Here is a 24,034-nt window from a genome sequence, read left to right on the forward strand (position 1 = left end):
TTGTATATTAGTGTAATTTTTAATTAATTCTTATGAATATTTGAATAATAAATTTAAATTTATAAGTTTAAAACATATTGATCTAAGTTATGATTTAAGTTAGTATAACCTAACATAATATTTATAAGATGTATATAAAAGTTAGTATAACCTAACATAATATTTATAAGATATATATAAATCTTTAATTAATTCAATTATTTTTATATTATTACGTCAATTTTGACGGTTAACTAAAGTATCACAAAACAACTAAATAGTGAGAAAAGTATAAAGCGGTAAACAAACTTAACTCAAATTATTGATTTTTTTATTTATAAAAAGAAACATTACTAAATTTATTTTATAATAATAAATTAAAAATTAGTAATATTAATATTATTTATAACTAAATATTTTTATTAATTGTTATTTTTTTAGGGGTCCAATTTTATTATTTACCCTGGGCCTCTAAAAATCAGGACCGGCTGTCACTCAAACCAACCTATAGATTCACAGCTTTTTGCTCTCATTAACTTACCTCACAACACCATAACACTCAGCATCATTTTCTGTCAAAAGCAAAGCTGAACCACAACTTCATACGCATCACGGCTTCACGGATCCTTCATACCACAAAATCCACCGAGCTTCATCACCACAACGACTCACACAACATAACCTCCGAGTCAACACGACGCTCGCAGTTCTGATCCTCCAATCGCACAACACCGACCTAAAACGCTTAAGTGGATTCGGAGTGGTAACTTCTAACACCAATCTTGCATTTATTTTCTCTGATTTGATTATGATAATGCTGTGAATGCTTGTTGGATGTCGTAGATCATGCTGATGTTTAAATTCCTGTTTGAACCTTGGCATTTTTGTTTGTTTGTATCGTGAGAGAGGAAATTGACAGAGGGAAGTTTCGTTTCTGGAACGCAATCAGGGAGAGAGTCGATAGGATTAGAATGGTTTAATTGTTGCTGTTGTTTCGATTAGAAGAGAGAGGTTCTGTTGAGAGAATGTGAGATTTTTTTTGAAGCGTGAAAGAGGAATAACAGGGAAAGGAGAGATTTGAGTTATTTGTTTTTGTTTCCATTGAAAGTGCGGATGAAAAAAGAGGCGTGAGAAATTAGGTTTAGGGCGGACTCCACAAACTGTTAGTATTAGGTTTTTTTGTGTTAATAATGCTGGGCTTTTGATTGTTGTGGCCCAATCCGAAAGTGATCTCCGCACCCTATATTTGGTCTACAGAACCCCTGTCATGGCTATTTGTGGTTTGCCCTGGGCGAACCTCTTTAAGCCCACCGAATTCCCTTCTATTCACACCTTCCTTTTAATTATTTTAGCCTTTGTGTTTTGGTTTTTATGTTATTTGTTTTAAGTGATATTCTTTAGTTTGATTGTTTATTTTGTTTCATAATATTATTAAAAAATACAAAAACATGTTTTTTAGTTTAGACTTTATTTTCCTTATTAAATTCCAAAAATATTAGATTAGTCCTTTAATTTTTCAATTTTAGGTAGGATTAGTTTAACATAATTTTAGGATTTAGAATTCTCCCACCGTCTTTTAGTTTTAGTTTTCTTTTTCTTTTCAACTTTTAAAACACTTAATAATTATTCAAAAGTAGAGAATGGTGAGTATCCTTGCATTGATATTTAATTCACCACTATTCACACTTCCCTTTAAAAAAATACCCAACAAAAAAAACACTTAAAATACCTAATAAAATTTCATATTCTTAAAAAGGAGAGAAGGGTGGATATCGTTGCATTGGGATTTGATTCACCATTATCTACATCAAAAAATACCAACCAATCACATTTTTATTTTCCTTTTAAGAACATGTTAATTCTTTTCCACGACAATTGTGTAAGTCTCCAAAGGTCGAGCAGCAGTGGAATGCGACGTTTAACATCGTTCATTTAAAAAACACAAAACATACAAAAATTTGTAAACCGAACTACGGCTGCTCTGATTCCTTAAAGGAATACGTAGGCATCGAGTCGCGGGGCTCGAACGAGCACATCTTTGTAAATATTTCTTTCTTTTCCCCGTGTTTCTTTTCTCTTTCTTTTTCGAGCGTTTCCCTTTAGCTTTTAGTTTTAGATTTTTAGATAACACCCATAGATTTAGACTAATAAGAGAAGATCCCGTCGAGTACGACGGACGTGAGGAGTGCTAATCCCTTCTCCTTGTGTAACCGACACCCTTACCCTCTTCTCTTGGTCGTAAGACCTTTTGTTTGTTTTACCCTTTAGGTTTTAGTCGATGTTTTCCTTTCCCATTTTTTGTGATAAATAAATAATCGATGGCGACTTCATTGATTTTAAATCTAGTTGATGTTCGATCCGGTTGTCACACACATTACCCAAACCCGCACCTGAAATCGACACCCGAACCCGAACACAAATCCAAAGGCTGTTCGAGTTGCAAAATAACACCCACGCCCACACCCGTTGGGTTCAGAATTTTTTACCCAAACCCAAACCCGCAGCAAAACACATAAAATACATTTTTCCTATAATTTTCTCACAACTATATATATATATATATATATATATATATATATATATATATATATATATATATATATATATATATATATATATATATATATATAAGCGGGTGAAATTTTGGATTTTGGGTGCAGGTTTCACACTACCCAAACCCGCACTCGAAATATCGGGTGACACCCGAACTCAAACCCAGTCAATTCTGGTTTTCACCCGTTGACTCAGATTCGTCTGCTTGCCATCCCTACGATGTACAACAAATGATTTAAGAAACTTACTCAAAATATGAGCTTTTGGAAACTTGATGAAATAAGTTGAATAAACACTTGCTTGGATAACACTTACTTTGTCAAAGTATCGTAAAAACTTGCTTCAATAAGTTGCTCAAAATGAAGGATTAAGAGTTTTTGTGAATAAAATGGAAGAGTTGACTGCAAATGAAGAATGGGGGTTATGTCGCGCTAAATATATACTTAAAACAGGTTCAAATATGCATTTCCGAAATCTACTAAACTTAAATTATGGGTGGATTCGGAGATGCATCTTCGAAATTCCCTTGATTTTGAAAAAAAAAAATGCTGTTTCGGGTATGCATATTTGAAAATTTCTCTAAAAAATATGTTATAGTGAGTTCATTAATATATATTTGAATTTTGAAGATATTTAAATTTTTTTAAAATTTTGGCCAATGACCTCTAAGAAGACACAAAGATTATTTTAAGGGTTAAGTATGTTTTTGGTCCTTATAAATATCTCAAATTTCATTTTTAGTTCCGATTAAAAAAATGACATATTTTAGTCCCTATAAAATTTTTATGCATTTAATTTTACTCCCTGCTATTTTTTAAAATTTTGAAAACTGTTTAATTACTCTTAAATTTTTAAATAATTTTTTTAATACTTGTTTAAAATATTATAAAATATTTATTTATAAAATTATAAAGTTTTATAAAATGAGAAGAATTAAATATGAATTTTTTAAATTTCAAAAAATAATGATAAAAGTAATGCAAATTTCTAGAAATTAAATTTTGAAGTTCTTTTTTCGAGGAACTTTTTATAACGTTCTAAACATGTTTGTAAAATAATCATTATAAAATATACATCGGTTTAACTGTAGGAACTAAAACTATGTGTATAATAATTTTAAAAGGACCATAACATGTAATTTTTTTAACAAAAAAGTAAAGATTTTCCTGACGTGGCAGACTTAGTTGAAATTTTTTATTTTTTAAAATTATTTTTAGTGACTTGACAAACAAGCTAAATTTTTAGTCATATTGAACACATGACTTAGTTAGGGCACCACAATTTTACATTTGTTGTCCTAATTCTTGGGTTAAGTATATATATATTATAATAATATTTTATTAACTAATATATTAATTAATTTATATTTTAATATTCTAGTTAATTATTGTTAACGTTATTAATTAATATATTAGTTAATTAATTTATAAAATAAATTAGTTAATATATTAATTAATTAAATTATAAAATATATTAGTTAAAATATAATAGTTATATTATAGTTATTAGTTAAAATAAATAGTTATATTATAGTTACTAGGTAATATTAGTTAAAATATAATAGTTATATTATAGTTATTAGTTAATAGTAGTTAACATTATTATTAATAATACTGTTACAATTAATATTTATTTTAAAATATAAACTAAATTATAAATTAAGCTAAATTAAATTACATTAAATTATAAAATATAAAATAAATTAAACTAAAATAAATTAAATTAAATTAAGCTAAATTAATATAAACTAAATTATTATAACATAAATTAATTTAGTTTTAATTTAAATTAGTTTAATTTTATTTTAATTTAGTTTTAATTTGATTTATTTTTAACTACATAAACAAATTTAATTTAGTCATGTTTTATAAGCTATGTTTTATAAACTAATTTAAAAAATACTGAACCAAATCAATTTAGTCATATTTTATATGCTATATTTGAAAAAATACTGTTTGTCATGTTTCATAGGTTGTGTTTTAAAATAATAATGTAGCTTTTAAACTAATGTTATAAACTAATTTAATAAATTAATTTAAACTAATTTATTAATGTTATTTTTAATTAGTAATTTAAATATTTAAAATTATTTAAATATTAACATTTTTAAATACCAATAATATTTAATATTTTTTAAATATTTATGTTACAATAGTTTAAATACTAACGATAAATATGTAATTCATGTAATATACTAATGTTAATATATTAATTAATAAAATATTATTAATTAATAATAATAATAAAACATATATTATATTAAAACATAAAGACCTAAATAAATATATTAACATTATTATATTAGTTAATAAAATATTATTATTAATAATAATAATAAAATATATATTAAAACATAAGGACTTAAATAAATAATTAATAAACATGTTTTATGAAATTATTATAATAAAATATGTCAAATGAAATTAAAATAAATAAAAAATAAATAAAAATTCTAATTAAGCCTGTTATGTCAATAAAAATAATTTATAAAAATAAAAAATTTCAACTAAGTCTGCCACATTATTAAAAATTATTAAAAATAATAAAATAAATTTAACTAAATCCGTCATATGATTAAAATTAAATTAAAAAAAATAATTACCACGTCAGTAATTTTAATAATTAAATTTTTGAAGGGACAAAACACTGAAAATGAATTCAAACTTTTTTTTTACGAGAGTAAGTTTTTAAACCTCGCCCATATATAGGCTATGATAGAGGGTAAAATAACTATTATCTCAAAAAAAAAAAAAAATCATACTTAATCTATCGTGTTTTCTTATTATTTTGTATTCTGAATTTACTTCCCTAATAAACAAAGAGAAAAAAGTAATAAATTCTGATTTCGTAGCTCTCTTTCGATTTCACTTCGTCTCCATCACTCTCCGCCTCGACCACCGCCGGCAGCTGCCCAGCATATCACTCAGTCCTCTGCTCAGCCGCAGACATCACACCAGCGACCGTCCCTCCATCTATACAACTCTGTCAAGTGAGTCATCATCTCCTCACTCCAACGTTCCTTGCACTTTCTGAATTTTTGTGTACTGTAATCAAACTTTCATCACTTTTTGATTTTCGATTGTTTAATTATAGGATTCATATGAATTTGATCACGATCTTATGCTAACAATTTCGATTTCGAAAAGATTGTAATCATGTTCTTACAATTCAAAGAATTTTTTTTCAAAACTTGAAAGTTAGGTTTTTTCTTCTAGTATTTCCATTACATTCTGGAAATGATGAACTATTTATGCTTCATTTTCTAAAACCTTATCGAAATCGTTAAAAAAATCTATCCTTTAGTCCAGGAGTTGCTGATTTTTCTAACCCTATATCTTTAAGATTTAGGGTTTATAAACTATAAAACCTAAACAATTTAATGGCTCATTCGCTACAACTATATCTCAAACGCTAAAATATCTTTCCTTTTAGTCCAAGTTTTGTTTCTTTAAACCCTCTATATGTAAGATTTAGGGTTTCGAGCCTAAACCCTTTGCTAATCATGCTTCATTTGCTATAACCTTATCTAAAATGTTTTTAAAAATTCTGTCCTTTGGTCTAAGTGTTGATTCTTTAACCTTAAACTATTCATGCTTCATTTGCTACAATCCTCTCTAAAGCGTTTGCAATAAATATATCCTTTAATATGTTGATTCTTTAAAATTTAAACCCTGTATCTGGAAGATTATAGAGAAAAACTCAAATTAATGTTTTGTTTGCAGCAGCTTCCTCAATTTTCTTGTACTCATAGAAGGTGTTAGATAGGATATCCAACCATACATCATGATTATTGAACACAGATACCAAACATTATAAGCTCCTACGAAAATTATTCCCTTCACCATTCTAACTGACTAACATGATTCACCCTTAGATTTAATATGAGTCAACATATCTCGGCAGCTTCAATCTACACTTTTCAAATTCATCTAAGAGACCACATATCTAAATGATTCCAGTATGTCTATATATATGCAAATGGCAAAAAATGAATTTGGATTGAATTTTAATGCTGTTTTGCAACTCCCATTCCAGTTTTTGATGAAATACATGAAGATTGAATTTCATCAAAAACTAAACACAATTTAACACTTTGTGATTTTTATTTAATGATGCAGATCTTGAAGTAGAGATGCATGTATGATCTTTAACTGTTTTTGATTGGAAGATTTTTTGTTATGGCAACGGCAACATATCCACCACCACCGCCTTATTACAGGCTTTACAAAAATTACGCGCAAGACCCTCAGTCTGCCCCAGAGCCTCCACCACCAATTGAAGGAACTTACATTTGTTTCGGAGGCAGTTACACTGTGAGGTTTTTTACACTTGTGTTTTTGATATTATTGCGGTCCTTATTACTATCTGGACAAATATTTATTCGAGACGATATTGCTCAGAGTTATGAGAATGGTTAAATCCGTGAGGTTGATGGCAGAAGCTCCAACGATTTCTCGTTAAAGTTTCCTTTCAAAATCTGTTTATAATATCGTCATCTAAACACGAGTTCTGTTTACTATCTAGTTGTTTGGTATCCCATTTTTTAGGGCTGTGATAGGTGCCATCTATAATGCCCAATATACTTAAAAAATGGAGAAGTTTCTTGTCCGACGTGATATCATTAAATAGGGTTATGTAGTTAAGATTTTCCCATATTCTGCACCGCAAAAACTGGATTTGTTGTTATTTATATTCAAGATCAGATTGTGCTCAGTCATGTAAAACATGGTTTCTTCTTAGTTGTTTGAGATGCAATTTTCTGAAAGTATATATTTATCTGTGAGATTTTATGCAGAAACCTCTTTGGCATGATCATAGTGTTAATATTTTGTTTATTTATTTATTTTTACGTAGACTAGTGATGTTCTACCAAGCTTGGAAGAACAAGGTGTTCGCCAACTCTATTCCAAGGGACCTAATATTGGTAGGCTATCTTCAACTTTTTTATGCTCAATTTAATTTCAAAATGTTATGAAGTGGCTGGCCATATGAGTTACAAATAGTTGGAGTTTTATGTTATGTATTTCACTCTTATCCTCAGTAGTGTTGTCAAATAGCGGCACTATAACATAGTGGTATTTGAACAAATCACTATTGTTCAATGATAAGCTAGTAAAAGATGTTGTCGAATAGCTGCTATAGCGGCACTTTAGTAAAAGATGTTGTCCCCCCGGTCTCAATCTTCCCACTTTCTTGTCTATATAAATGCTTCTTTTGATTAGCCTCCTTCAATTTATGTTGAGACATTTTTTCATTTAGTGATTTTGGGTATAACAAACATTGTACCCTCTAATGTAATTGTATAGTCTAGACTTGTGGGCTTGATCTTTTAGGGATTATTAACATTATAGTTTTGTGAGTGAAAAAAATACTGAATTATTTACAAAACATGGTGTTGCTACTAGATAAAATATTACCTCTTATAATTAACATCTTACCTTCCATAGATTTCAAGAAGGAGCTGAGATCACTTAATGGAGAATTGCAACTACACATTTTGGAGCTTGCTGATATTCTTATTGAGAGACCATCACAATATGCAAGGAGAGTTGAAGAAATTTCAACCTTGTTCAAAAATTTACACCACCTTTTAAATTCCCTGCGTCCTCATCAGGTAAACAATATTCTAGACAGTTATAATTATATGTACCCGCCTTTGATTTGGATGCTTTTGGTCTTTTTCCCTTTTCTGAAATTTTCATTATATCATGTATTTATTTTATAGGCTAGAGCAACTTTGATTCACATTTTGGAACTTCAGATAGAGCGCCGTAAACAAGCTGTGGAAGACATTAAAAGGTATGCACATTTCCTGATATTTTTCTTAATGTCCTTGTCTATGGTTTTAGAACCTTTTACAATTTTTGTTGGTATGCTGCCAACCTTCCCGGATTTCTGTATCCATGAGTCAGTTCATTCTTTCTGGTTGTACCCACTGCTCCAATATCCACTCAAGGCCAGTGTAGGTTTCTTCGAGCAAGCAATGCCAAAAAGGAAGTTTATTCGTCCCTGTTAGTTTATTGATTGAAAATGGTGAAAGATACACAAGAGACTCTATTCTCTTCACACGGGGTAAACTAGTAAACACTTCTAAGAATGGAAAAGATACCTAACCGATTTAGGGAAATCATATTTATATGTCCCCTAAAACAGAAATACAAGAGAAGATAACATTTGCAAAACCTTACTAATTTTCAAACAAGGTCCTCCGTCGTAGGTTCGTACACCCATGGCTGCTTGCTTACCAGGGTTTTATTTTATTGAAAGAGTAGATTATATTATTTCCTTCTAGAATCTAGAGTTTTATGTTCAAATAAAATTTAATGCATATAGTTTACTGTTACACAATCACATCATCTTTTTCATGTTTCAGCAACATGCACTTTTCCATTTAACAGTAGAAGGAATATTAAAAACTTCATGAATTTTTAATGATGTAGTTCTAATTGATAACGGAAATTGGAAACATCACCTGTCATTCATGTGATGATTTATGTTGCCAAATGTTTTCTAATGAAGTACAGTTATTTTACTTTGACAACCAGAAATCATAGAGCATTTCACATTGTACTTTACCATAATTTGAAAGACAATATCTAGTGTATCGGTAAGTTACCTTTGCTGTATATAAATAAAATGACTATAATTCTTTGGAATCTTGATTAGTCTAAATTTGAGATAGTATAGTTCACGAAATTTGATAGACGCAATGATTCTGCCCTTTGTTAAACCTGTGTTTCTTTTCTTTTTAGGAGGAGAGAAGAAGCTCGAAGACTCCTTAATGAGTCATTGGCAACACTTGATGGTCATTAAAGCATTGTGTACCTTGTATTGTTGTGCAACTACATCTCAATGAATTTCGACCAATAGATTCATACCTTGCGTCAAAGGTTGCCATGCTATAAGTTATAGGGAAGACTGTTTTATAGTGTGTCGTAGATATTATAACTACTTGTGGATGAACTTTTAGGATTGTTCTTTAAATTGTGTGTGAGAATTGTTACTTGGTAATAACTTTTAGACACTTTAATTATGTGCTCAATTTCTCTTTGAAGTAAACAAATGGAGTCTGAAAAAACAAACAGAATTGACATTGAGCATATAGTAGTTAGCATGGATAGCTAGATTCCAAATCTTTAGTTTTACACTAACAAGGAAATATAAGAGCACACAAAAACCCCGGCTCCATGAAATTATGATCTTCTACTATATCATCAGTCCCATGAATTGTCTCACATTCTGACTAACAATTGTTCTCCACTCCATCTAATCTAGCTGATCACTTTCCCATGTTAGCTTTGAGGCAACTCTTTCATGCTGTGGGAAATATTCCTACAAGAGCAAAGAACCAAAAGAACCGGTGAGACATTCGGATCATAATTTGAATTGGTTGGATCGACCGATTATAAAAATATCAGATAGAATAGAATTACCTCCATGTTTTTGACAAGTTCTTTTGGTGTTGGGGCAGATACAATTATATGACGAGCTGTGGGGCTAATGAATCCTTCCTCCACAGCTTTGTCAATGAAAGACAAAAAGGAATTGTAGTATCCATCAACATTTAGCAATCCCACCTTCAAAAACAAACAAAAAATATCTTAAAAGGGAAAGATATATGCCAAGTTGAGAATTGAAATCATTTGTGTAGAATTAAAATCTTTACTGGTTTATCATGTATGCCAAGTTGAGCCCATGTTATCACCTCAAGAAGCTCCTCAAGTGTACCATAGCCACCTTCATGCACATAAATATAAACCCTTTAAAAAATGTCACTACAAATAGACTAAATGGTTTCAATATTGAATAATTTTACATTTTGTTTTACAAAACTGTGCCATTTCCACAGTTTTTAAAAATAATTATATAATAATATATGAATAAGACATTTTTTCTGACATTGTGATGAAATTATTCTTTTAGACAATATGTGGAAACCCTCCTAGATAATGGAATGAAGACAAATAAACCTTTATTCTTAAGGATTTGAAAATATGTATTTTATTCTTTTTTAATAAATAAAATTAGACTATGAACTATGAAGTGTTTTGTTTTTGTGGCTAAGCTCATGAAAGATTTCATCAAGACTGGGAAAGCTGCCAATATTATGGGCCCCTATCTCTTTGGGCCTGTGTGGATAAACCACTTGCAATGTCCATGTCAGTTAGTATGACAAAAAATAATAATTTTTTGCCCATGTTTAAGTATAAAATATTATTTAAGTTTATCATTGTAAAAACATACAATTAAAAATATATTATAAATATCAATTTGTTTACATCAATATATTATAAAAATTTAAAAAAAAAACTTAGAAACTGAATCATAAGCCAACTGATTATACCAATCTAAAAATGTACAAGAGTATGTTTTGCAAGTTCGCACCACTAGTTTATGCTATAATCTCACATGAATAAAGTCGAGTTTTTTTTTTATATAAATATAATTCTCTTGCGTGTTTATAATATTTTTTTAAAAATAATTTATAGTGTTTTTTTTTACTTGCAACTTCAAATAAGATTTTAGCTTATAATTTATAATATATTGTTTTACTACTATTTATACCATCATTATCATAAATAAAAAGATTAAATATTACTTTAGTTTTTAAAAATATTTTGTTTGTCATAATTTACATTTATCAATATCTTAAATTATTAATTTTATTAAATATTTTAATTTAAAATTTTATTTTATCTTCTTTGGTGTCGCATTTCTCAACTGACACCAAACATAATTTAAAGTGATCTTTAGAAAAAAAAATATAAATAATTTTCAAAATTAGGTGATGTGGAAAAAAAATCCAAATCACACACCTAATACACCTAAATCCATATGAGTCCAATTAATATTTGAATGAACCTAAATCTTAGTACACTTTCGTCTTTTTCCACAAATGACTTTTCTAATCTTTATTACTTTTGACCTTTTTAAATTAATATCTGGTCTTAGAATGTTTGTCATGTGATAATTAATGCATAATCAAAGTAAATTTAAAAAATTCTTTTTGGACATTTTATGGTCTTTTCATCAAAGACTAGACTATACCCCACTTATGGTAGAACTTTTTAATCAATCTTTTCATAAAGTTTTATTTATTCTTAGTTTAAAGGAAATTTGCAACACTTTCGCAAATTCCAACTAAAATTTAAGTGCATTCCAACAAAATTAAAATAAATAAATAAAAAGCATTTAACATCTTTTATTCTATTATTAATTTAATAAAGTTATTTTACCTAATAACTTTAAGATTATCTACTTTTTTCCCTCTAATTTTAAAAAAAAAATTTACTAAATTGCAATTGACATGTGTAAATTTTGTTCAATACTATCAAAGAAATGACTTACATTCTCCTAAAATAAAAAGAGAAAAAAAAGGTACTATTAGTTTACAAGGTCCCTTAAATTAATCCATCATGAATTAAAGATTAATAACATTATCCATGTGAAAAATATTGGAGCTAGAAAGTAGAGTGTACCAACCAGGTAAAGCAATAAAAGCATCAGAATTTCTAGCCATTTCAGCTTTCCTTTGATGCATGTCAGCTACTGCTTTCACTTCTCCCACTGTTTCTCCAGTAAGCTGCACCATATCACATATACCAAATTATCACTCAAACAATAGTAAACTTATAAAGTCCGCGAATCAAATATATCTGTGTGAAATGATCAAATATGACAGTTATTTACGTGAAATAATCAAATACGACGGTTATTACGAGATTAGAGAGTATTGTAAGATATTTGTTTGGTTTGGGAAGAAACAAGAGGAATATAGAGAATATAGAAAAGGAATAATGCCAAGGAGAATATGAAGAGTGTAAGATAGAACATGGAGAGAATGACAAAATAGTTCAGAAGAATAAGCAACCCTAGATTGACACGTGTATATTGATGGATACGTTTGTAATTTAACACTTAATGCAAAATGGTGTATACTAGAGAGAAAAAAAACATGCAAGCACAACTTGCATTTTTTCACATAAATACAAGTTGAAATTTAGATATTGAGATAACAAAAGCATGGTTGAAATTGACTTAAAATTATTAAGCTAACTCTAGTATAGTCATTTTCTTTTTATATTTTTCGAAATGAAGATTGATAAATGCTTCCAAAATAAGTTAACATTACCTCTCTTGGCATAAGTGTTTTGGGAATCACTCTGAAAAAAAAAAAAAAAGTTAGGCCAATAAAATATCTACGATGCATGTTTGAAATTCGATAATATCATAGCAAATTTGAAATTCGATAATATCATAGCAAATTTGACGATATTATAATGAAACCGTGATTCTGATAAATTTACTGTCAATTTAAACATGCATGAAATATGATCAAGAAAATGATAAAATAGTCAGAATTTCGACTCACCCGATTACATGTCGACCACCATCGTACACCGCTTGAGAAATCAACCCCATCAAACCAATGCTGCCTCCTCCATAAACTAAATCAATATTTCTTGAAACCTTGTATCATATCAAAATACAAAAAAATCTCAAAAGCCATATTGATGTATATGTATTTATATAGAATAAGGACTAAAGTAGTAATTTACCAATTCTCTTCCAAGTTCAATAGCAGCATCTTTATAACTAGTCTTATTACCAGGACTACTACCACAAAACACACAAACTCTCTTAAACTTTGATGATAACTTCATCTCTATGTCTCTCTCCATTCTCTCTCTCTTTCTCTCTCTCAAAAAATGGATGAGTGGTTTATGGTTTATGGTGTATATATATAACAGCAAAACGAACACGTATTCCTCACCACACATCATTAAACATGACAATGACATGTCTATAGGGAACCAAAGAAAAATTTGATCCAATGTCTTATGTTTTTGTGTGTTTTCTACTTTAATTACTATGGTCCCCTTCTATCACCATTCACTCAAAAAATTAATAAATCCAATAACTAAATGTTCAATCCGTGGTCCTATGTCAAGATCATTGTACTATTTTGTTTCGGTCGTGTCTAATTCAATTTTTATACAAAATTTTCAAATTTTACAGTAAAGGCCGTGTCTAACTTAATACTGAATATTTAGAGTTTGACTCTGAATTACTAAATTTTATATAGACTTTGATACTATGTTAAAATTTTTTGTTGAATCTAACTTGACTTATAAAATCGGCTATAGTATTAAAAAATTATATATTGTTCTTTGTAGTCAAAAGTTTTTTCTTAATGCATGATTCTAGACATTAATCTCTTAATGCTCTCGTGATCTAACAATAGTTTATTTTAAACTTTTATCATTAAGATTCGTTTAATTTAATTCTTGACAACACAGTTTGGAACACACTGTATATATGTAATGAGCCCGTGAAACCCTATCTCACACTCCATGGTTCCTGTTGTTACTTGAAAACAAAAACATTGTGTAATAGAAGTAGTTAAATCATAGGTATCTTTAATGTTAGTTGACTTGTTCTTACACCAAGTCTTTGTATTTCTCTCTCTACCTGACACTGTTGATGATAATTCTGAAAAATCATGATGATATAAGACATTCAAACTTTAATCACAGACAGATACTAGTGCATTTGCCATTACATATCTTGTACCATCCATTATGGTGTCTGAGATGATATGCAAGTTTACTTTTAATACACATGTTTTTAATTTAAACTTAAATCAATTCTGTCTAACAAAAGCTACTCAAATTTTTGGAGATTCTGTGTAAATTATTAGTTACAATTTAATCATACAAAAATAAATAAAAATCCTATTTAGTTACAATTTAATGTGACAAATATTTTATAAGACTCTATTTAGTTATGTTTAACTCTGGTAAATTTAAATCTGTCTTACACGTCTTCAAAGACAGTTATGATGTCTAATTTATTGAAAGAGAGCTTTGCTATAAATTGCATTTATCTCTGCGGTTTCATCGTCCCTTGCATTCCTTTCCATCTAAAAAGATTAGTTTTTATAGGTAGAGATGGCAAAAAAAGTCCGTTAATAAGACATATTCCTATTTTGCTCATATTTTTTATAGGGTGGATCAAACTTTTAGATCTTCACCCTCTAATGTATCCGTCCTGATTTTTGTGAGCTTTTCGGAGCGCGAGCATTAACAAAATTTTGTTAAACTTTTAACCTTTATGTAAGACATGCATGCCCGTCTCACACCGTTTTCATTTTTTTTTTCTTCAGGTTTTTGTGGGCTTGGCCATTAACATTAATTTATGCAACTTTTAGCCTTTAAGACTATAAGGTTTTAGGTCCGCACAGTGAATTATGCCTACCTTGCTTTGCTCTGATTTTTTTAACGAATTCTTGTTAGCCGGACTTATACGGGGCGAAATATGTGTTTGCCACCCCTATCTACATTAATGTCGATCATTACCGTTCTTCTCAAAAGAGTAGTCTTTGTAGTTAGTACCTTAGATTTTTTTCTAACCTAAGTGATTAGTCTCTACGATCGTTCCAGTTGTACTTAGATGATACTCGTTATATATATTTTTTAATCCGCTCACTCGTATTATCAAATTAATATTTCCTTTTAATACGAACATATTGACGAATTTGATTAACAATTAATAAATTTAAAGATCAATTTTAAAATACTTTGTCAATATAGTAGATTAGGTCAAATTGAGTAGTTTGAACTTTGAAGGATTTTGATGAATTGATTCATCCGTGCAATGATAGGTGTTTGAGCAGAGTTCAAAGAGAGGACAAATAGTGAATGAGTACTTTTACTGCCACCAATATTACTTTACCTCACTCTACAAAAATATAGATAAGAATAACCATGAATCATTCACTCTCAACCATTCTTTATCAATAAAAATATCATAAACCCTAAAATTCTTATTCTCTAAGCCAATAAGAACTCGACGCATTGAAAAAGCCATAACAATTTGGTTTAGCCATTTTTAGAATTGCAAACTCAACTTTGATGTTACTCTTTTGTCTCCCCTCAAACCATAGCCAAAACTTTTGACTCTTCTAATCAATGAACAACAAGTTATTACGTATCATCAATTGCACTTTTTTTTCTTTCACTTTCTTTATTCTTTTGTTGGTGAAAGCATTGCACTTTGTTTTTATTAAATAAATATGTCCAATGAAAGTTAGATATGTAGGGTTGTAATATAATAATATTGCCCTAAGTTGGTTAGCTTGACTTTAATTTTCATCAACTTAACTATAATTAGTGAATCAAAATTCAAAATGAGAATTATACTTGGTTAATTAAAAATTAAGAGGGTCTTCTTAAATTTCTTAAACTTTTTGTAAGTCTTATGTATAGTTTTTGAATGAATTTTTTAGGTTAATCTCAGTTTAACTACGCAAAAACAAACGATAACTCTATTTTACTATAGTTTAAGAGTGATATATTTTATGAAATATTATTTAACCAAAGTTTAACTATATCAAAATTTAAATTCTGTGAGACAATCTGCCTTAGAGACTCTAAAGAGGGCTATATTAATTAATCAGTAGATTAATCATTATAGGCAAATATGGATTGCTTGATGATATTTTATACTCGATTAATTAAAAATTAAGAGAGTATTTTTTAAAGTTTTTGTAGGTTTTGTGTAGAGTTTTAGAAGTATTTTGTAGATTAACTTCTGTTTAACTATGCAAAAACAAACCGTGACTCTACTTTATCATAGTTTAAGAGTGATATATAATTTTTATGAGATATTATTTAACTACAGTTTAATTATGACAAATTTTGAATACTGTGAGATAGTTTGTCTGTAAAACTCTTCCAAACTACTATATATCTTAATTAATAAGCAGATTGATCATTATAATCAAATATGGATTGGTAGGTGGTATTTTATATTATCTATGTTAAGATTGTATTATATAGTATTATTTAAAAATAATTTAAAATATCTTATGCATTTGCAAGGCCAATGAATGATTGAGTTTTTGTGCACCAAAATGGTGGAATCCTACTCATATAAGTTAATAACCTACCCTTTATACTTGAGTACAACTTTTTTATTCTTTCTTTATTAGCCTCTCATATTTCATCTAGTCACATTTTTTTCTGACCAATTTTGGCCACCATTAAATTATTAATTTGGCCACCATTTACTTATAGCACTAGAATATGGACACATGTAATTGATGTTAGTTTTTGCTCAGATCGATCATGTCATATTTTTAAATTCTAACAAGAATTATTGGACATATATATAAGTGGTGTATATGATTGGTGATGCAAATTGAAGCCTTCAATTGGTCACATTCATAAGAAGAGCATAAAAGTGTGTCCAAGAGTTTCCTTTTCGGATAAGGTAGTAAGAAAAACATCTCTTTCATCTTATTGTCTACGCACTCTATTGCCCTTACCCAATCCCTTTATTTCAATGCACTTAATTCTAAATCCCATCACTTTCTTTCCTAATGAGCCAATCTAAAAGCTAAATGATGGAACTATTCGATGCTTAAGTATGCCTAACTTTTAACATTTCAATTTTTAGGTTTTTACTTAAGGGGTTTGGTGAAAATTTTTATGGTTGGTTTTCAATATAACTTTCATAACTTGTATCTTGTGAAAGATATAAAAAAGTATAACAAGCCTCGTGGATACTTTAAACACCTTTTAATAGCAAAAACATAAATCATATATAAATACAAACTAAAGTTTATAAATGGTAGAAAAAAAAACAAACAACATTAGTGGTTTGCAAGAGCAACAAGCTCCACAAAAGTCGAAGACAAAACAACAACAAAGAAGAGTTAAAACAATCAAACCACAAAGGAATAGAAGGAAAAAACAAGGAAAACAAAATCAAACTAACGATCCGAATTATACAGCGACCTCAGGCACAAAAGAGCTCCAGATATCATAAACTGTAGGGAGGTAAACTCAATCACCTGCACAAAATAAAAGGAGAGTAATTAATCATTTGCACAAACCTAAATGTCAAACCACTTAAGCGGATCTCAATTCAAGTCTAATAGAGGAATGACAAAACTCAAAGCATGAACATGGATCTACTTTCACGTCAAATTAATAATTTCAGACATTTAGAGATTAATCATCAAGCTTTTTAGGAAAAAAAACTTTATTTCACATTTTCCAAATAGTCAAAACCGTTGTTCACCTGATTTTTTAAAATTTTCCATTTGCTCAATCAAAGCAGTTAGAGTTATAGTAAAAGTCGCGTCAATTTCCTCAATATATGCTCTAGTCGTTGGTTGATCCGCCATGGTTGTCAAGCTACGAAAAAAATATGAGAAAACATGTTTTGATGCCAACTGACGCAGTCGGAAACCCTAGGAAATAGCAAGCGCGAAAACCTAGAATGAAAATGCATTATTTCAAGCACAAAACCTGTCAGATAAGCTCTGGAATTCATCAGATAAAGAAGTTATAAGTTATGGTAATTAAGAATGTGCATATAAAGTGATTCATAGACAAGTTATGGTAATTAAGAATGTACATATAAAGTGACTCATAAACTCAATTTGGATCCTCTGTTTCAAGTCCAAGTCTCATAGGCATAATTCTTTCTTGGTGCCCGTTTACTCTCCCTTTCTTCCACTACATGTTCCTCCATTGGGATTATATTACTAGTGCCAAAAATGAGCTAAAATATGAGTATGATTAGAGGTATGGGTCACGATCCTCTTCTTTTTGGTATATCCTCTATACTTCTCTTGGTCCCTTGGTTGCTATTGTTGTGTATGTACATATCAATGACATAAATATAACAATTAAACATTTTTACTTTACAACACCACCTCAGATCCACCACTTTTATACACAACTCCCTAATAATATCATCACCGAACTCACCAAAAGTCGCAGTTTCAACCGCAATAAAAATAGTCTTTGTTTGGTATGCTCACATATGTGGTACTTACATTACTAAGAATTGATACTCTTTGATCCGCTACAACAAAAAAGATTTACATGATCTTAATATGAAACCTTAATTATAGCATTGGATCAACTATACCTTCGAGAAAAGACCAAGTTCCTCTTTTGGCTTGCTTGTCGCAACTCTAGTTCACCATTGCAACATCGTCACATTGATTGTGTGCTCCATCTGTGGCCTAGAATAAGAGTCGTTCTTTCATTGTGTTAATGACTATATGGATTATAAAAACCTTTGATTGTACCTTAGGTTTAATCATCTATATCTTTTCTTGGCCCAAGATTGAAATATTTAGATATAAAATTAGATTAAATATGTTATTCTCAGCCATTGTAGCGAGTTTCTAGTTGCCCCCTATAAGAAAATTTGTTGTGATCCCCTCCCTAACTTTGTCAGATTCTCATAGATACAGCTCTGATTGTCGCAGAATTTAAATACGTGCCCCTTAGCTAATAGATCAACTCCTTTACTACTAGGATAGATAACGCACTGTTGTACATTTCTACAAAATATTATTAGTATATACCGTCAAGACCAAAAATCAAAATAAGTATTTTGCTGTATTATTTTCCTGGTTGGTCACTTTAAAATTCACATAAAACTTATTATTAATAGAAAGTTTCAAAATAAAAATCAAAATTAGAGATAAGATTTACCTATTCACTTTCTTAATATAGAAAGTTATTATACTTATTTTCACATGAAATCTTATGAAAAAGATAGATAAAATTCTAACATGACAATAATCCTATAAAAAGTATACCAAAATTGAACGGAAATGTATAAAATGATTTTTCATTAATATTTTTATATAAATCAAATATCATCCGTATATAATTGAAAAATTAATTTTTCAAATAAAATAAGATTACAGTGCAAATTATTATTAATTCCATTTTTTATTATAATTGTTTTAGACTTTTCACACATATTAAGAAAAATAATAATTATTGTATAAAAATTAAAAATTATAAAAGTTTTTTACAAAATTATCCTTCATTAATGACATGTGAAAGATGAATTTACATAATTAAAAGGAGAAAATAATAAATATTTAAGGATATAATAGAGAAAATATAATTAATCATGCATTTGAAATTGTTAAATGACTTATATTTAAATATTATTTTTTTCTAAAATAATTAATAATAAAAAACAGAGAATATTATTTTAATAAATGGGTGGATGCACTTGTATTGGATTGGGGCTCAAGCCCCCACAAGCAAGTAAAACAGTTCTTCAATAATAATAGTATAATTATTTTTTAGCCTCCATTAAATAGATCAATAGATAGCCTATTATTTATTTTACTCAAGTTTACTATTTTATTTTGTCTTTTCTAACTATTCAAAAATTTACTTTTCTAATCTTTTCCCTAGTATCTCTTCCAATTATATACTCACATTCACTTCCAACTATTATTTTTAAGGGGTAATATTTTATACTTTAACTAATTATAAATTTTGTAGAAACAGTTTTTTGTTTAATAGTTTATTCAAAAATAGATTTTAGCTAATTAATTTTTTTTTCATAATCTACTACTGTAAATATCCAAAATCCATCAAATCAATATAATTTGGTGGCACAATTTTTTTAAAGTGCTAAATATTTTAAATAAGAATTTTTCATAAATACCTTTAATATTTTATTTTATGCATATATTTTATAAAATTACCTAATTAAATAACTTTTATTTACAATTCAATAACTAGAATCCCTATAAATCACTTTATAGTATATATATATATATATATATATATATATATATATATATATATATATATATATATATATATATATATATATATATATATATATATATATATATATATATTTGATTTGAGATTAATTATCCAGTTCGTGCATCATAACCATTTATAAATATTATTTTATAAATAATTAAAATAAATATTAAATTTTAATAAATATTTAATAGTCACGATTCGCTAACGGTGTAAAACTACTTTACACTGTCCGTAATACCTCTTAAATTCATTTGATTTTACGCAAGTCTTATATACTTTAGTGAGTTAGAAATAAAAAAAAATATTATTTATTTATTTATATAGAATGATAATTAGATAGTGTTGAGGATAAAAAAAATTATTGCAACCTCTTATCAAATAGTTAACACATTCAGATTTTTTTTAATACTTTTTTATTTTATTTTCATGCTAAAGAAAAAAAATTAACTTTGAATATATTTTCAGTTCACTTTGTCCTTATTAGAGTCTAGAGATGACAATCACACACTTATTTATTGGATCCTCCTAAAATAAATTCAAATGAGTACTCCTAACCTAGGCCAGTGGTTGGGTATTCGACATTGAATCGTCATTGGTAAAAGTTTTGGATTGTTTTAACTTTTAAGTTTTCAAAATTTATTATAAGAAAAATGAAAAAGCAAATTTGAATAAAAAATAAAAATTACAATTAAAAATGAAAAAAATAAAATAAAAATACACGTGGATTTGAAAAAAAAGGTCACGTAAACTGACACACTGACAGTTAGAGAGATTATTTACTGCAATGCGACAATTTAAGGTGTATTTGAGAGAATATGAAAAAGTTAAGGAGAGATCACAACAAAAGGGCCAATTAAAAATTCGCTACAATGGCAGGAAGTAACATATATTTAACTCTAAAAAATAAAATTCATGATACCCATCATAAAGGTGGCAAAACGGGCCGCGGCCCGCCAGGCTGGCCGCACACCCGTCAAAAAATGGCGGGTTGGGTTGGGATTTTAGGCCCGCCGCTCGCCAAAGTTCCACTCCTCCAAAACTCACTCTTTTTTTAGTTAATTCTAATAATTGCAATTCTTGATGTATACATTTATTTATAAATATATGTAATATTTTTTAAAGTAAATTTGTTAAAAAGTTGCTTTTATAAAAAATTGTTTTAAAAAATAAGTAAAAAGTTTAATTAAAAGGTAAAAAAAAACCTATTAATCTATTAAACAATATAAATAAAAATAGGCGGGTAAGTCCGCCGCCCGCCATCTTGGCGGGGCGGGCATAATTTTTATGCCCATTTTACTTGGCGGACATGCCCGCCCCGTTCGTTTTTTGGTGGACATAAGGCGGGCGGACGACGGACGACTCGTTTTGCCACCCCTAATCATAACCTTTTTATCAGGGGAATCTAATATGCTTGGAGAAATATATATATATATATATATATATATATATATATATATATATATATATATATATATATATATATATATATATATATATATATATATATATATATATATATATATATATATATATATATATATATATATATGAAACCTCAAACAAGACTTGCATATTCTTGTTTCATCAATTGGAATTGGCAAATTTCTCATGCACTATTATCAAGTAGAAGGAAGTTGCAATGACACACCAACGTATACTAACTTTGGCGATATTTTTCGCATCTCATTTGAGACATGGCAATGTGATTTCTCAGAATTCATACCCAAATCTTAAGGGAACCTCTATGTAGAACTCTGAGTCATTCACAAAGGCCTCTCACAAGGAAAATGTATGGACATTATTGATTCGACGTGTTACATATACTTATCCATCAGTATCAGCATCATTGAGACACCCTTAAAATAAGTATTATAAATATGTGATGTTAATCAAAAGTATTAAAATATCTCACTTTAAAATAAAATGTCTAGAATTATCTACACCTTTTGTGAAGACTGCTAATGTTGATCTTCTGATTCACATATCTCCTTCTCCAAGATTGAGTAACATTCTCGCATTGGATGTTGTCGAAACTTTATTTTTAAGAATTTAATTTTTTTCTCCCTTTCTTTTATTTTATCATTGAAAACAAAAAGAAAAGTATAAGAGAAGGTGGAAAATTATATGTTTTAGTAATTAAGAATTAACTTTTTAAATGACACATAAGGAAGTTATAAGTTGAGTCTTAGATAGTTGAGTTTTACAACTTGAAACTGAAATGAAATTGTGAGACCAATAGTGTCGTTGGAACATTGAAATGACGATGGGCCATGAAATGAACAAGGCTCCTTACTGGCGCTGCAAAGATTTTATTGGAATCTGACTGTTTCTGCATTGTCCCTTTTTTTGAATGTTGCAAAAAAGATAAACATTAATATGTCCATGGTCTTTTTCTCAGCCGAAAAACTTCATGATTTAGGATTGTCTAAAGGTTAGTCTTCATGTCTGAAGAAAGCAATACAAACAATCAGTTTGACAAAAAAAAGAAGAATTTGATTTGTCTTTTGTTTTTGGTTTATGAAACAACAAGCATAAGTTAAGGAAAGACTATAATCTCATCGACAGCTCCAATATATCATAGGCTCTCTGCTAATTTAGTGTATTTTTTTTTTGTTGATTTTTAGCTCTTTTTAATTAAAGTTAATCATTTTTTTCTTAAATCTATTATATAGACAGGGCTGGCCTGTGCAAGTGTAGGAAGTGCTACAACACAGTCCTTAAATTTTGGGAGCTCCCAAATTTTGAAAGGTTTAATTTTTTTTCCATAAATATTAATCAAAATAAATAAAATGTTAATAATAAAAACTCAATACATACAAAAATTGAGATAGATTAAAATTTAAAATAATTATAATTAAATATATTATTGACTAATACATGATTGTATTTTTTTATGTGTCTTTTTAAATTATTATAATTGCATTTATTTTTAAAATTTGGACCTATTTTTTAAATTAGAATGAGACCTCTGCATTGATTGGGTCGGCACTGCCTAGAGAGGAGGAGTAAGTGATTTAAAGTATATTATATGGATGAAATGAGTTAAGAAATATGGTTGAACCTAACTCAACCTATAAATCTGACTTGCATAGTGAGGATTGTCCTCCATTTATAAGTATATGTTCAAATTATGTGAGACTCTTAACACACTCCCTTTCACGACAACTAGAGCGTGAAAATAAATGGTGGATGATCCGATAGCAGAAACATGATAGTAGGTGATACACCAAATGTCAAACAAGGCTTTTGTTCAAGTTAATTTTAAAGAATTTTAAATTATATTTAAAATTAAAAAATTCATTAAAAAAAGAAATTATTCTATTTAATGTATATGTCAAATTAGTTTATAGGAATATTTTAAAGTTTGTATTAATAACGGTCTAATAAGACCGGCCAAATCCTAAGGTCCATTCTAATTACAGACGCCCACTTAATTGGCGAACATGTGATCAACGACATCATGCGTCTTGCCTAGAATCCTAAAATACTGCATTCGAGCGACGACATCATGCGTCTTGCCTAGAATCCACGAATGTCAGCTTAACCGCCGCCCATGTAAAAGTGTGACTTTGCGTCACACCGAGATATCACTCATTCATACACTTCTCTATCACTTTGTTGACTTAAGCGTTGAAGTGCTAACTGAAAATACCTTCTCTCTAATCACCAGAGATATTTATCACTATGTTAGAAGCTTTTTCACAACGATAGCCATCAACATACTACTCATTTTCTATTCAACTACAGAATAACAACACCATCTGTGAGAGTTGTCTTCTAATTCTCAGGAATTACCATTATATTCTTTTAATCACTTACGTTGCGCTGGTGCAATTTTTTATGTTAATCGTCCCAAGCATCATAGTTGTTTTTGTTACCAAGTTTTGGTCATG

At 28.8% G+C, this 24,034-nt stretch overlaps 2 protein-coding genes across 5 annotated transcripts; one reads left to right on the plus strand and one right to left on the minus strand.

Moving 5' to 3' along the window:
- Positions 1-484: 484 nt before the first annotated feature.
- On the plus strand, positions 485-9,561 carry LOC131653848 (mediator of RNA polymerase II transcription subunit 7a-like). 4 transcript variants are annotated; one of them, XM_058924155.1, is made up of 8 exons: positions 485-742; positions 5,384-5,521; positions 6,651-6,845; positions 7,387-7,456; positions 7,980-8,146; positions 8,258-8,331; positions 9,078-9,139; positions 9,285-9,561. In XM_058924155.1, exons 3-7 carry the CDS (start codon positions 6,711-6,713, stop codon positions 9,130-9,132), a joined length of 501 nt encoding a protein of 166 aa, XP_058780138.1. In that variant the 5' UTR covers positions 485-742; positions 5,384-5,521; positions 6,651-6,710; the 3' UTR covers positions 9,133-9,139; positions 9,285-9,561. The 4 variants fall into 4 exon arrangements, with proteins under 4 accessions (XP_058780138.1, XP_058780137.1, XP_058780135.1 ...); XM_058924152.1 differs by lacking the exon at positions 9,078-9,139 and having other exon boundaries at positions 488-742; positions 9,285-9,555; XM_058924154.1 differs by lacking the exons at positions 5,384-5,521; positions 9,078-9,139 and having other exon boundaries at positions 487-742; positions 9,285-9,557.
- Positions 9,562-9,602: 41 nt separating this feature from the next.
- Positions 9,603-13,248, minus strand: LOC131653847 (cytokinin riboside 5'-monophosphate phosphoribohydrolase LOG1). The gene is made up of 7 exons (XM_058924151.1): positions 13,092-13,248; positions 12,905-13,002; positions 12,665-12,695; positions 12,016-12,115; positions 10,199-10,269; positions 9,966-10,109; positions 9,603-9,864 (listed from the first exon to the last, which is right to left on the minus strand). Exons 1-7 carry the CDS (start codon positions 13,212-13,214, stop codon positions 9,799-9,801), a joined length of 633 nt encoding a protein of 210 aa, XP_058780134.1. The 5' UTR covers positions 13,215-13,248; the 3' UTR covers positions 9,603-9,798.
- Positions 13,249-24,034: the final 10,786 nt, after the last annotated feature.

The sequence above is a fragment of the Vicia villosa genome, linkage group LG2 (genome assembly GCF_029867415.1).
Source record: "Vicia villosa cultivar HV-30 ecotype Madison, WI linkage group LG2, Vvil1.0, whole genome shotgun sequence".
In the NCBI taxonomy this organism is placed as follows: Eukaryota; Viridiplantae; Streptophyta; class Magnoliopsida; order Fabales; family Fabaceae; genus Vicia; species Vicia villosa.

Bases quoted from the DNA above. Each gene is read 5' to 3' on its own strand.
- LOC131653848 (XM_058924154.1), top strand. From the start codon at position 6,711: ATGGCAACGGCAACATATCCACCACCACCGCCTTATTACAGGCTTTAC. The intron at 7,457-7,979 runs GTAGGCTATCTT...TACCTTCCATAG, and splicing joins TTCCAAGGGACCTAATATTG to ATTTCAAGAAGGAGCTGAGA. The intron at 8,332-9,284 runs GTATGCACATTT...TTTTCTTTTTAG, and splicing joins GCTGTGGAAGACATTAAAAG to GAGGAGAGAAGAAGCTCGAA.
- LOC131653847 (XM_058924151.1), bottom strand. From the start codon at position 13,214: ATGGAGAGAGACATAGAGATGAAGTTATCATCAAAGTTTAAGAGAGTT. The intron at 13,003-13,091 runs GTAAATTACTAC...ATATGATACAAG, and splicing joins TTGAACTTGGAAGAGAATTG to GTTTCAAGAAATATTGATTT. The intron at 9,865-9,965 runs GTAATTCTATTC...TTGCTCTTGTAG, and splicing joins AACTTGTCAAAAACATGGAG to GAATATTTCCCACAGCATGA.